The 15,837-nt window shown below is 38.5% G+C and overlaps 1 protein-coding gene across 1 annotated transcript; it reads left to right on the plus strand.

Annotated features, from left to right (window-relative positions):
• The first annotated feature begins 9,971 nt into the window (after positions 1 to 9,971).
• LOC149842287 (uncharacterized) lies at positions 9,972 to 11,452 on the plus strand. The gene is made up of 2 exons (XM_090001355.1): positions 9,972 to 10,200; positions 11,023 to 11,452. Exons 1-2 carry the CDS (start codon positions 9,979 to 9,981, stop codon positions 11,107 to 11,109), a joined length of 309 nt encoding a protein of 102 aa, XP_089857481.1. The 5' UTR covers positions 9,972 to 9,978; the 3' UTR covers positions 11,110 to 11,452.
• The last annotated feature ends 4,385 nt before the right edge of the window (positions 11,453 to 15,837 follow it).

Consider the following 15,837-nt stretch of genomic DNA (forward strand, 5'->3'; position numbering starts at 1 on the left):
CTATGTTCCAGGCCTCAAACACAATCTTTTGAGTGTTGGGAAACTTATTCTAAAAGGATATGATCTTCATTTCAAAGAAGAAATATGTGAAATTAAGGACAAGAAGAATGCTCTCATAGCCGAGGTGAAAATGACTCAAAACAAAATGTTTCCATTTATATTTCAAAATGCTGCTCTTCCTTGCTTCAATACTATTATTAAAGATCCATCATGGTTGTGGCATCTTCGATATGGACATTTAAACTTCAGTTCTTTATCTCTCATGTGCAAAAAATATATGGTCAGAGGCATGCCTAACATTCATCAGCAAGACAAAATTTGTGAAGGTTGTGTTCTTGGGAAACATCACAGAGACTCTTTTCCTGGTGGCAAATCTTGGCGAGCATCAAAACCACTTGAGTTGGTTCATTCTGATCTATGCGGCCCTATGCGCACCACATTTATTGGAGGTAATCGTTATTTTTTAACGTTCATTGATGACTTCAGTCGAAAGACATGGGTTTATTTTCTAAAAGAAAAATCTGAGGTGTTCAAATATTTTAAGCAATTTATGACATTTGTTGAAAAGCAAAGTGATCTTTCTATTAAAACCTTGCATACTGATCGTGGGGCTGAATATATGTCCAATGAGTTTGAGGAATTCTTGAAAAAGAAGGGCATCCGTCATCAGTTGACTACTCGGTACACACCTCATCAAAATGGCGTTGCAGAAAGGAAGAATTGCACGATCATGGAGATGGCAAGAAGTATGTTGAAATCTAAAGGTATGCCTAATATATTTTGGGCTGAATCAGTAGCATGTGCTATCTATCTTCTTAATCGCGCCCCCACTAAAAGTGTTCAAGACCTAACTCCTCAAGAAGCTTGGAGTGGGCAAAAACCATGTGTTGCTCACTTGAAAGTATTTGGCAGCATATGTTATTCTCATATTCCTGATGAACGAAGGAGCAAGCTTGAAGATAAATCTGAAAAATGTATCCTCGTTGGGTACAGTGAATGCTTAAAGGCTTATAAGCTTTACAATCCAATCACCAAGAAAATTATCATAAGCAGAGATGTAAAATTCAGTGAAGAAGAATCTTGGAATTGGGATGGCGAGAATGAAAATAAAAATTCACATTTCATCAATAAGGAAGAGAGTCATGAGCCAAGTGGTGATGGAGATACTTCACTCTCCTCTCCATCTACGCATTTATCACCATCTTCCTCATCTTCAAGGAGTTCTGAATCTCCTCCTATGAAGACAAGAAGTCTTCAAGAAATTTATGAAACAACAAGAAGAAATCTTGAGGAAGACTTGGTGAATTTTACTTTATTTGCAGACGCCGATCCAATTACTTATGAAGAAGCATCTCAAGAAGAGAAGTGGAGAATTGCTATGAATCAAGAAATGGACTCCATTGAAAGAAATCATACTTGGGAGTTGACTGAGCTCCCAAATGGACACAAATTTATTGGCGTCAAGTGGGTATATAAAACAAAATTCAACTCAAATGGAGAAGTTGAAAAATGCAAAGCTTGGCTGGTGGTAAAAGGTTACAAGCAAAGGTATGGCGTTGATTTTAATGATTTTTTTTCTCCTGTGGCTCGCCTTGAAACAATTCGCATGGTGTTAGCTTTGGATGCTCAAAGAAAATAGAAGGTCTTTCAAATGGATGTAAAATCAGCATTCTTGAATGGTCTCCTTGAAGAAGAAGTGTATATTGATCAACCTCTGGGTTATGTAAAGAAGGGTGAAGAAAACAAAGTGTGTCGATTGAAGAAGGCTTTATATGGGCTGAAACAAGCGCCAAGGGCTTGGTATAGTCGCATTGATGGATACTTCTTGAAGAATGGTTTCAAACGGTGTCCTTTTGAGCATACTCTGTTCATCAAAGAAGGCAATCAAGGGAAATTCTTAGTCATATGCTTATATGTTGATTATTTAATAATTACTGGCACTAATGCAACCATGTGTGAAAATTTTAAGGAGGATATGATGCACGAATTCGAAATGACTGACATGGGGCTTCTTCATTTTTTTCTGGGCATTGAGGTAAAGCAAGCCGAAGATGGAATATTCATATCTCAAAAAAGGTATGCTGAAAATATATTGAAGAAGTTTAGAATGGAGGGTGCTACACCTCTTAATACTCCCATGGAAGTTGGATTGAAACTTAGCAAAAATGATGGTGAGAGAAAGATCGATGCAACTCTCTATAGAAGCCTTGTTGGTAGCCTTATGTGCTTGACTGCTACAAGACCTGCTCTTATGTTTGCTGTCAGCATGGTTAGCAGATTCATGAAATCTCCTTCTAATACTCATTGGGACATAGGCAAAAGAATCTTGAGATATGTGCGTGGCACTATCAATTATGGAATTCATTATAAATGTGTCGAAGATTCAAAATTGGTGGGTTTTTGTGATAGTGATTGAGGTGGAAACAAAGATGATAGTAAAAGCACTTCAGGTTTCGTTTTTCACATTGGCTCAGGTGCAATCTCGTGGGCATCGAAGAAGCAAGCAGTTGTGGCTCTCTCCACAACCGAAGCTGAGTATATTTCATTGGCTCTTTCTAGTTGTCAAACACTACAAGAAAATTGTTAATTAGCGACGGAAATTAGCGACGGATTTTTCCCGTCGCTACTTAGCGACAGATTAGCTAGAGATAGAATCTGTCGCTAATTTGCGACGGATTAGCGAGGAAACGACTTTTATCGCTAATCTGTCGCTACTTAGCGACGGATTAGCGACTGCATGTTTTTGTCGCTACTTTTGATTACAAGAACACCATTTTAGCGACGGATTTAGAGAGGGAACTCTGTCGTCGCTACTCCGTCGCTAATTAGCGATGGAGTAGCGACAGAATATATTCTGTCGCTTTTTTGGTATTTGGGTTTCGCGACGGCTTCGCGACAGAATTTTTCCGTCGCTAAGCCGTCGCTAAATGTCGCGTAAATCCCTAATCCCATCCCTCTTTCTCTTTTCCCTGTTTCGCTGTACTGCACCCTCCCGCCGCCCGTCGGCCCTCGCCACCGTCCGGCCACCGCCGCTCGCCAGCCGCCGCTCCCCGTCCACCGCTCGCCAGCCGGCGCTCGCCAGCTGCCGCTCCCCGTCAACCTCCCGCCACCGTCCGGCGAAGCGCAGGTTCTTCTTCTTCTTCTTCTTCTTCTTCTTCTTCTTCTAAACGCAGGGGGTACGCCCCTTCCCTGCCGGAAACGGAGGGGGTTTAACCCCCTGCCGTGCTTTCCGGCAGGGGGGGTCGACCCCCTGCGTTTTCGGCAAGGGGGGTCGACCCCCTGTCGGAAAGGCATGGGGGGTCGACCCCCTGCCGGAAACGCATGGGGGGTCGACCCCCTGCCGGAAACGCATGGGGGGTCGACCCCCCTGCCGTAAAGGCACGGCAGGGGGTCAACCCCCCATGCCGGAACTGCCTTTCCGGCAGGGGGTTTAACCCCCTTCCCTGTTTTGAAAAGAATTTTTGTCGGCTGGGCCGGCTGGGCCGGCTATGGCCCTGTCATAGGCTCGCCTAGCACCCAGCCGACTGGGTGCTGGGCCTGGCGCACCTGCCAGCATGCTGGCAGTCAGCCGAGTGCTACTCGGCTGGCTGCCAGCCAGCCAACAGCCACCAACGTGAATAAAAAGATTTTTTTTTTTGAAATAAAGGGATCATACCCAGCCGATCACTCGGCTGGGCCAACAACGAGGGTTCACGGCTTGACTTCGGCTGGTCTGTCAGCCGACACCCATACCACATCGATCGTGCCATGGATTTCTTTTTGAAAAAAAAAATGAAAAACAAGGAAAAATATCAATATAACATAGTGGATTCGTAGATCCACTGATTCGCCATGGATTTCCATCAAAACATGCATGGAAATCCTACCTCTACCCGATTTCTCAAACGTTTCACATAAGAAAATGCCCGTACCTTGAGAGAAATACCCGATTTTTTTAGTTAGTGTTTCATCTTGTTTCATGATTAGTTAGTTTGTTACTTAATTTGTTTTGTTTTTGTGCAGATTTTTCAACGGAACCAACTCGTGCTCGGCCACCTGTGGTAAGTAAATGACAAAAACAATGCAAATCGGGTAAATACCCGTGGTGAGTAAGTGATGCAAACGTATCACATGTTATTTAATTTATTGAATGCAGCACTTTATTGTTCACACACTCACTTAGTTGTTGATATCTAGGACTGCTTTGTTGGAGTTCGGAGATCATGCTGAGCATGATTTTAATGTAGAAATATGGAAGTGTTCTTATTTTTGGAGTACGGAGTCCATGCTAAGCATGGTAGTAGTTAGTGAGATATTGAAGTGTGTTTGCTGCAGGTACATGTTTGCCATTTATTTGATATGAATGATTATGATGTATTGCAATGTTTGATGTAATTGTATCCATGCTTGCATGTAGTTACTTTCAATTTGATTTTGACTTCCATGTGAAATTTTATAATAAAAGCATGCTTCAAATGATTGTATCATGTCATTAATAGTTTGCACATGAAAATATTAAGTTATCAATGCATGCATCAAAATTCTTGTTATTGTTTGACATAGTATATTGCATGATAAATTTGATATTTTCTTCATCGTCGCATTCTGATTGTTTTTTTCTTAATTCGTTAGGATACTATTCGTAACATCATACGACAGAATGACTGCAAACCGTGAATGGATGTACCGTAGGATAGTGGACAATGAGTTATCGCATGAATATATGGATGGTGTCGATAGTTTTATTGAATTTGCAACGACGAGTGTCAGTACGGTAGATCCCACAGGTCGGATTAGGTGTCCCTGCAAGATTTGTAAGAATAATCGATTTGTAGAACCTCATGGCGTTAGACATCACCTATACAGGAAGGGTTTTGTGAGTGATTATCAGAACTGGGCGTTTCATGGAGAAGAATTTAGAAACGATTTTGATGCACGGGTGAATGTGGTGCACGATAATCCATATACGAATTTGATATTTGATGCTGCAGGAACAGAACTGGGTTCTGCTATGAGTTCTAGTGATGTAAGAACTGTCGTAGATGAAGAATCACCAAACGATGCAGCTAGTAGATTTTATGATTTACTTAAAGATGCTGATGAGCCACTTTGGAACGGTTGTGAGAGTCACACTATCTTGTCTGCAGTTCTTCAACTAATGAATTTGAAGTCCGAGTATAATTTGAGTCAATCATGTTTTGACCGTTTGTGCATGATTGTGAAGAGTATGTTGCCTAAAGATGAGAAATTGCCACAAAATTTCTATCGTGCGAAAGTTATGGTCAACGCTCTAGGTATGGGTTACAAAAAGATTGATGCTTGTCCAAATCACTGCATGTTGTATTTCAAGGAGCAGGAAAACGACATATCATGCCCGTCATGTGGGCATCCTCGGTTCAAGCCAAAGACAAGAGGCAATGGTAGCACGAGATCAAAGGAAGTTTCATACAAGTCGCTCCGCTACTTTCCTATCACTCCTAGATTGCAGCGATTGTATATGTCTTCAAAGACAGCTAAACACATGAGATGGCATGCAAATAAAGTTCGACACGATGAAAACAAGATCACGCATCCTGTTGACGCTGAAGCTTGGAAGCACTTTGATCGTACTCATCAGAACTTCGCAATGGAAGTGCGAAATGTTAGACTCGGTCTATGTACAGATGGATTTAATCCATTTAGGGGTAGATCAATTCCATACTCATGCTGGCCAGTATTTGTAACTCCATACAACCTTCCACCAAGCTTGTGTATGAAACGTCCAAATCTTTTCTTGTCTCTGTTGATCCCTGGTCCGACCTCACCTGGCCAAAATCTTGATGTATATCTAAGGCCATTGATTGATGAATTAAAAGTACTGTGGGATGACGGTGTTACCACGTATGATGCCCACAAAAAACAAAATTTCAACATGAAGGCCGCTGTTCTATGGACAATCAGTGACTTCCCTGCATATGGTATGTTATCTGGTTGGAGCACACATGGGAGGTTGGCTTGTCCGTACTGCATGGAGGATTCCAAAGCTTTTAGATTGAGGCATGGAAGGAAGCCTTGCTGGTTTGATTGCCATCGTCGATTTCTACCCAGCGATCATCCGTTCCGACGTCAAAAGAATGCATTTACAGCAGGCACAACTGAAATGGAAGGTCCATCCTCAAGATTGTTTGGCATAGAGATTTTAAGAAGATTGCGATACTTTCCAAATGTATTAACAGATGCCCGCAGTCCTACACCCTTCCGTGGATTTGGGAAGGAACACAATTGGACGAAAAAATCTATTTTTTGGGAACTACCGTATTGGCCGACCCTATTGATACGACATAATTTGGATGTGATGCATGTAGAGAAAAATGTGTTTGATAATGTGTTCAATACAGTAATGAATATTAAAGGAAAAACGAAGGATAATCCGAAGGCCCGTATGGATTTAAAATTAATATGTAAAAGACCAGAATTGGAACTCAAAGAGTATAATGGCAAAGTACTGAAACCAAAGGCGAAGTACGTGCTCGGACCTGATCAAATAAAACATGTATGTCAATGGTTGAGACAACTGAGATTTCCAGATGGATATGTCTCTAACATTGCTCGGGCTGTGAAGATTGACGATGGACAGTTATATGGGTTGAAGAGCCATGATTGTCATATCTTTATGCAACGATTGATACCCCTAGCATTCCATGATATGTTAGACAAACCTATATGGGGGGTATTGTCTGAGTTGAGCGGATTTTTCAGAACATTGTGCGCATCGGAGGTCATTGTATCAGATGTAAAGAATCTCGAGGACTCTGTCATCACCACTGTTTGTCTGTTAGAAAAGATATTTACGCCAGCATTTTTCGATGTTATGGAACATTTGATCATACATCTGCCATATGAACTAAGGGTTGGTGGCCCTGTGCAATATCGATGGATGTACCCATTTGAAAGGTATATGTTTTTTTATATTTGTCTCTTTAATGACAGATATTTAAAATTTGAAATGTATATTCTTGTCAGATGCATGTTCGACCTAAAAAAAAAGGTTCGTAATAAAGCAAGAGTAGAAGGCTCTATTTGTGAGGCGTACACTTTAGAAGAGATTTCAAATTTCTCATCTATGTACTTCGAACCTCATATTTCAACACGTTACACATGCCCGCCCCGTAACGATGATGGAGAACAAGTAACTGTAGCTGACAAGCTGTCGATATTTCAACGACTTGGGCATGCATTTGGTAGTTGCCGATCAAGGCTATTGACAGATCGAGAGCAAGATGCAGCACACATCTATATTCTTTTTAATTGTTCAGCGATCGACCCATACATCGAGTAAGTATATGTATATGCAACTCAATTATAAATCCTTTTATGTTCTATATGTGGATACATGGCTCGGTAATATAAGTATTTGTGGTTTGCAGACGATTTGATCTGGAGTTGCAAAGCAAAGTTTCACATCTCACTAATGCAGAAGTACAAAAAGAACGTGAAACTAAGTTTGTGGAGTGGTTGAAACAGTTGGTAAAGAAGCTAACATAAATTTTGTACTTATAAACAACACTAAGTTACTTAATTGATCGTGATCACAATAATTGTTTATGTCTGTGCGTAGGTTCGCCATGGTGATGTTAAAGATCAAGGAATATGTGATTTAGAAAATGGTCCGACCAAAGTTGTGCAATGCTACAACGGGTATATCGTAAATGGTTATCGATTCCATACAAAAGACTACGGTATAAACAAATCAACGATAAATAGTGGCGTGTGTGTCAAGGGTAGCAGCTACGGTGAAAATGAACATGATTACTACGGTGTTATAGAGGAAATAATGGAGTTGACTTACTTAGGCATGAATAACAGGGTTACGGTATTCAAGTGTCATTGGTTTGATCCAACTGCAACAAGACTCGACAAAGCTTCAGGCATTGTGGAGGTGAATCATAAATCCAGGTTTGGAACATATGAACCATTCATATTAGCCTCGCAAGCTCAACAAGTTTATTATACTTCATATCCGAGTATAAAAAAGTCAGATAGAAATGAATGGTGGGCAGTTTGCAAGGTGAAATCCAAACTATACCCCGAGTATGATCAGTTACAAGAAGATGAGTTAGCTGAAGACAGTGATTACTATCAATCAGATGATGTCTGTGACTTCGCTTATGGTCACGATGTTGCGCATGATATGCATGTCATATCTCCATTGGCTGATGAAACATTCATAGAGGAATGTGATCCAAATGATGTACCAAGTGGATGGGCAAACAATGAAGAAGAAGAAGAAGAAGAAGAAGAAGAAGAAGAAGAAGAAGAAGAAGAAGAAGAAGAAAGTCAAACTAGTGACGAGGAAGAATTCTCAAGCTAGTGAAAAAAATCTTATACTACAAACCTCTATTTAAATGCATTGTAATACTTGATGTGAGTTGTATTGCAATACTTGGTGTGAATGATTAAAAATTTTATTTCAATGTATTGTAATACTTGATACGAATTATTCGAATGCATTGTAATTTATCTGAATATATTATAATTTATGCAATTAACGAATGATTTGAATTAGTGCAATACTTGATGTCAATGATTTGAATTATTTGAATGCATTGCAATGCTTGATGTGAATGACTTGAATGCATTGTAATACTTGATGTGAATTATTTGAATGTATTGTATGACATATGTTATTTGTTAGAATATGGTTCGTGGAGGTTATAGTGGTCGCTCATCCAGTAGTAGCCAGGCTCAACCTTCATCTTCACGGGCTCTTGTGATAGGTATATCATATAACTAATTAGATGCTTGATTAGTTCAAATGCACATTCTGAGAACTTGGTGTGTATTTTTTTACAGATGATGTTGCGCCTGTATACGACCCACCTACACCAGTTGATCGCACAAGTCAACAGCCAACACAGGAAACAGGGTCTTCACAGGCTGGCACAAGAAGACTCATTCGAATAGTGTATATCGATAATCGACCGTAAGTATTTTGTTTTCAATTATTGCATATCTTTTAAATATTTTATATTGATATTTACTGTGTAACAATTCATGTGCAGCACGAGGTTTGAGCCACAAGAAGTAGTACGGGAGATTAGGAATTCACTTCTTCAACATCTACCAGGACCAGTTGCTCAATGGAAAGAGTACCCAAAGGAGGTATTAGACAGATTGTGGTCCTCATTCATGGTATACAGTTGTTTCTCATAGTTAATGTGTTTCATATTTAATTTATTTAAGCAATGTCTACTAACTTTCTGAAAATATTTGTAGGCTTCGAATCGCTTTGCAACTACGGTGAAAGAAAATGATGCAAGGAAGGTGTGGCAGAAGGTGGCTGCCAATCGATTTGCAGACATGCTGCACACTATGAAGACTGCAGCAAAAAAAGCATCTGGCGTAGTAGATGATCCATTACTGTGGAAGGGCCATGGTCCTATTACTATCAGGAGAGATTACTGGGATGAAATGTGCGATATGTGGGCGGGAGATGCATTTAAAAATCGCTCTGCGAAGGCTTCACAAAATCGATCGAAGATGCCCGAAGCCCATCTACACACAGGTGGATCTAAGACATTTGGGAGCCACCTAAAGAAAATGGTAACTCATCAATATATAATATTAATTTTATAAGTATAGTTGCAAATTTGTGTACTAAATCTTTTGTCATTTAACTTCGCAGGAAGCAGAAAAAGGAGGCAGTGTACCATATAAGGATGTGTTTGTAGAAACACATAAACGGAAGACCACGGGAGTCTTCGTATCAGAGAAGGCGAGAACGACAACGGTATGTATTAATTCTATTAATAATCATTGCAATATATATGCAAGTCATCATAATGTTATCATTAATTATTAATGAATACTTTAAACATTATTTTGTAGGAGGCATATGAGCAACAAATGGTAGAGCGATATGGTGAAGACGCTACTCAGCATCCATCATTTGATCCTACAGCATGGGTGACTGCAGCAGGTGAACCCAAAAAAGGTCGCGTGTTCGGGTTTGGGAGTAATATGAACACTTCACCAGTTATTGGTTCTTCCAGTTACGGCTCACCAACTTCTTGCGCCGACATAAGCTCCAAGCAGCCGACTATTCTTTCCGGTGATGATGTACGCGAGATCATTAATGAATCACTGAATAACTACTTCCAATACACCGTCGCCCCCTTTCTCCGAAATGAGATCAAGGCCGCTGTTCAGGATAGGGGATCTTCGATTCCAGGTCCCTCTCAGGTATAATCACATATATAGTTTTTTTGACTATCTTAAAGCACATCTGAGCATGGTAGAATCACATATAGAGTTTTTCTAGATGCCTTAGAACACATATGAACATGCTATAATCACATATTCAATTTTTTTACTGCCTTAGCACACATATGAGCATGATAGAATCACATATATATATATTTAACTTTTTGTCTGTCTTAGAGCACATATGAGCATGATAGAATCACATATAAAGTTTTTTTGATTGCATTAGAACACATAAGCATGCTATAATCACATATTCAGTTTTTTTACTGCCTAAGAACACATATGAGCATATTATAATCACATATTCTGTTTTTTGACTGCCTTAGCACACATATGAACATGCTATAATAACATATAGAGTTTTTTAACTGCCTTAGAACACATATGAACATGTTATATATCATTTATGATAGAATCACATATAAAATTTTTGGCTTTGCCTGCCTTAGAGCACATATGAGCATGCTATATTCACATATTCAATTTTTTTACTGCCTTAGCACACATACGAGCATGATCGAATCACATATATAGTTTTTTGCTTGCCTTAAAGCACATCTGAGCATGGTAGAATCACATATAGAGTTTTTTTATATGCCTTAGAACACATATGAACATGCTATAATCACATATTCAATTTTTTGACTGCCTTAGCACACATATGAGCATGATAGAATCACATATAGAGTTTTTTTATTGCCTTAGATCACACATGAGCACATGATAGAATCACATATAGTGTGTAATTTATTTCATTATATTTTGTTTATCAATACTGACTGTTCTTTTCTTGTGTAGGCTGCTAGCGATAATCAGGGTAGTGGAGCTGAAGGGACAGATAAAGACAATGAACAAGAAGACGCACAAAATCTTGGCGATGATTAGAGGACTGTGTTGAAGAAGTTCTATTTTTTTTATTTTTCCTAATTGTAATTGTTGAATTGTAAATAATTAAACTTCTTAGTTTTAAGGTGGAACGATTAATTATTATAGATACTTGTTATATGAATTTTTTTGTGTGGTTTGTTTTTTATTTACAGGAAATATAAATTGTACAGGAAATATAAATTGTACAGTTCTCCGTAATTAATTTTTAAATAAATTTTTTTTGATTTTTTTTTCGTTTTTGCGACGGATTAGCGACGGATGATTCCGTCGCTATTCATATTAATCTAGCGACGGCTTAGCGACGGAATTAAATCCGTCGCCACGCCGTGGTCGCCGTTTAGTACCGGCGGATTGGCGACGGAATTAAATCCGTCGCCACGCCGTGGTCGCCGTTTAGTACCGGCGGATTGGCGACGGAATATAGCGCTCGTTATTCCGTCGCAATTAGCGACGGACTTGGCGACGGAATAATTCCGTCGCCAGTTAGCGTCGAAATATTCGCGACGTAAGCATACTGTCGCCGCGTTGTCGCTAATCCGTCGCTAACATGGTTAGCGACGGATTAGCGACGAAAGGTGGTCGTCGCTAATCTACTGCTCTGTTGTAGTGAAACTCTCTGGCTATGGTGGATTCTTCATGAGCTGAAGCATCCTCAATATAAAAGCACTCTTCTGTTTTGTGACAATAGTTCAGTCATAGCACTCACCAAAAATCCAGTTTTTCATGGCAAAAGCAAGCATATTCGAATCAAGTATCATTTCATTAGAGACTTGGTCAAAGATGGAGATGTCAATGTCAAGTTTTGCAAGACCCAAGACCAAGTGGCTGATATCTTTACAAAAGCATTAAAGAATGAAACTTTCAACAAATTGAGAGAAAAATTAGGTGTCGTCATAGTCTAGCTTAAGAGGGGCTGTTGGAATTATAAGCAAGACTCATCGTTTTCTCCCCTCATTTACTTGTCTTGGGAACCCGTTTTACATTTAGGCTATTTGCAATTTTCTATGCAAACTCTTTGGGTTCCTCTCCCATTTATTTCTTTTCCTTGAAAATGTAATAGTCTTTTAGTTTTTCTATGATAGGAATTTATTTAAATTCTGGTTGGGCTTGAATGCTATATATATAACAGCCATATATCCTCATTTTGACATGTCATTGGATTGCTTTGAAGCCATTTGAAGTCTTCTCTTTCTCTAGCACCATTTCTGTGTGTTTTCATTCTAAAGAACAATCTTCTTCTCTAGTTTATTGTTTTATTTCCAACATCTTGCTTTCAGTGAAAAGCTATTCTTCTGCATTGGTTGTATGCACATGGTTCACACAACAACATTATGAAGAGGAGCCAGAAATTCATTCCATAAAGAACATATATCCAACATCTTAAATCTTTTAAATATTGTCGTCATTTATAGGTTGTTAGAATTGGTCTGTTTTCCAGGATAATGGCCCAAGGAAGAAAAAAAAAGACAGAATTTGTGTAAGGCAACCTCGCCAATAGAAACATGGTCAAGGATTTTTGACTTACAAGTCCCAATATAGCCCCTGATGCCCATACAACAGGTGATTTGCAGAACATATAGCTTATAGAAGAACCTAATTTACATAACAAGAGCGTAATAAATACTTCATCATATTAATCAGTAAGAACCTTGGATGTTTATCTTTGAAGCAAATACTAGTTCATACTTGCCAATGCAGAGGCAACATAAACGGCAAGAAATCTGCTATGCCCACCAATGCCTTCAACTACTGGACCCACAGAATTAAGAGAAAAGCAATTGACCTGAAAATTTCCAAAGACCATAATTGATACCCTCGACTACAGTCAAATTGTACAAGAGATTCCAATGAGCTTGAACACAAACCATAAGGTGAATAATATTTGCATGCAGAAGCGAAGAAATACCAAGCCGCCATATCTGGCCTCTGTCAATAAGGCTGTAAATCTGATCAAATAGTGAAAATTGGAAAACTTAGATAAGCAAGTTTTTTTTTAACAACAGATCAGGTGCAATCACATTTCACACTTTAGTGATCTGCCCTACGTCTTCTGTTGAGTTCCACAGCTGACAGACTGTACTCTACAGATGAAGGGCAGACAGGTGCAACAGGTGCAGCGGCACACTCAAAATGTGCAATGTGATTGCACCTAATGAAATTTGAGTCGGGTTCAATCACATGGCACAAAATTCGTGCATTAAGCACCTGATTGCCCTCCATCAGGCCTTGTTCCCCACAACTGACAGGCCATGTTCCCAAGATGGAGGGTCTTAATGCACAAATATTTGTGCTTGCACCTGATCTTTTCAGGTAGAATTTGTTAGAGGACCACAACCCCGATACAAATACAGCTTGGCCGGTGATGGGCCCCACTTCACTAACACAAATCACCTGTTGCCATTTCTTCAAATTTATTATTAGTATTATTTCTAAATTAATCTGATGCATGTAAGTTGACCCCATATGTAATTATTTCTGGTTTGTCAAGCCCATTATTGGTGCTGTAGCCATCTGAGAAGCTTTATCAAGACGGATCTTGAATGTATAATTGGTCCAATCATGAAAAAGGCTAGCCTTTTATGTTACTTTAATCTGACCTGATAGATTTGCTCAGCATGGTCTGTGTTGATGGTGATCACCCTTTGGATTGTGTTATTTTAACCAATGACATGATTTTCTTTTTTTGTTGAACGGGGGAACTTAAAGTTACTCTTTTTTGCTGAATGATTATACGTCACAGTCAAATGCCCAAAATTTCTTTACATAAATACACTACCTAGAACAGAAACCTGGTTATACGTCACAGTCAAATGGCCCAAAATTTCTTTACATAAATACACTACCTAGAACCGCAAGGTTATAATATATATATATATATATATATATATATATATATATATATATATATATATATATATATATATATATATTAGCCCTTATCATCAAAACAGACTGTTTGATGACGGTCGGACAGTTTTCCGCCACGCGTGATCAGCGGCGGGAAAACCATTTTTTTTAAAAGGGCCTTTGAGTGGCGGTCACCACCCGCACTAAAGCTTTTTAGCTGCAGTCGTGACAGCCGCTAAAGTACGAAATCACTAAAAAAAAAGGACGTGCTAGGCATGACACCCAGCACATCCGAAGATACGGGCTACTCTCTCAATATATATATATATATATATATATATATAGAGAGAGAGAGAGAGAGCAATGCACTCGTTCTGCTTGTTTTGCCCCCATTAGGCCCTTTATGTTTTTTCTCACATCTAACACCATAGATGTGATCTATAGGTTTTGTTTAGTGTGAACCGGCTTTTGGATAACTAGAATCTGACCTTACAGGTTTTTACGATGATCCAAAATCAATGGCTATGAAGACATCAATATTTTCTGACTCATAAAAATACATTTTTTCTTTGAAAAAGCATGATCCAAGAGTCGATTCCCACTAAATCAAGCATGTTAAACACATCTAACAATTCAGATCTATCATTAAACACTTCAAACTATGGGGCCTAACGGAGTAGAACGAGAAAAGAGAGCCTAATATGTTCAGTTTTTTCTCTCTCTCTCTCTCTCTCACACACACACACACACATATATATATATATATATGAGTCACTAGAATATGAAAACTAGAAATACAAGCATTTTCAATGCTTTTCTTGCAAATCCAACCATGTAGGTGTGTTCAACATGGTGAATTTGCTATGAATCAACTAATGGATCGTGTACTCTGTATGCAAAATACAATTTTTGAATACTTGAATATTTACAAAGATTATGAACCATTGATTTTAAAGCCTTAAACAAATCATGCTTATGCATCATAATATGATTATTCAAAAGCTGGTTTTTATAAAACAAGCATGTAGATGACATTCATATAGTTATATTTAAGAGAAAAGAACAAAAAAATCATAAAAATTCACATATATATATATACACACACACACGATTGAGCATAAGAATGAATGACCAATCGTCAGACAAAGGGTTGGATGTGCTGTGTATTGGATTTTTTTTTTTACTTTTCGCAGCGGTCCAGGACCGCCGCTAAAGGTTTTAAAAACATTTAACGCACACCCGCCGCTGATCGCACATGCATCCACTAACAATGGACAACTTGTGTCATATGTTGTTACACCCATTTCTCTCTCTCTCTCCCTATATATATATAATCACTAGAATATGAGAACTAAATGTGTGAATTGCAATTCTCATGGATTTTTTGTTCTTTTCTCTTGAATCTAACCATACTGATGTGATCTACATGATTGGTTTTATAAGAACCCACTCTTGGATAATCCGATTTTGATGCATAAACAAGATTTTTTAAGACTTTAAAATCAATGACTTATAATCTTGATAAATATTCAAGCATTCAAAAATCATAGTTTTAATTTTTTTATCGAAAATACACGATCCAATGGTTGATTCCTACCTTTCATATCGAAAATACACGATCCAATCGAAAATTTTATAAATTTAAAAACTTATAAAATCATATCTTTCATAAAAAACACAATCTAATAGTCTATTTTTAGCAAATGGATCATGCCAAGAACATCCACGTGGTTGAATTTGCAAAAAAAGTGTTGGAAATGCCTATATTTCTAGTTCTTATATTCTAGTGACTATATATATACATGTTAACTGTCTATACGGTGTGATCGGTACTGATTTTTTATTTTTGAAGCCATGTTTGTTAAATCTAATTCTTTA

This window comes from Nuphar pumila, chromosome 3 (assembly GCF_984573655.1).
Source record: "Nuphar pumila chromosome 3, dmNupPumi1.hap1.1, whole genome shotgun sequence".
In the NCBI taxonomy this organism is placed as follows: Eukaryota; Viridiplantae; Streptophyta; class Magnoliopsida; order Nymphaeales; family Nymphaeaceae; genus Nuphar; species Nuphar pumila.

What these genes read in the sequence shown, in the direction of transcription:
- LOC149842287 (XM_090001355.1), top strand. Translation starts at nt 9,979, where the DNA reads ATGAACACTTCACCAGTTATTGGTTCTTCCAGTTACGGCTCACCAACT. An exon ending in CGATTCCAGGTCCCTCTCAG is followed by an intron (nt 10,201 to 11,022) that starts GTATAATCACAT and finishes TTTCTTGTGTAG; the next exon opens with GCTGCTAGCGATAATCAGGG.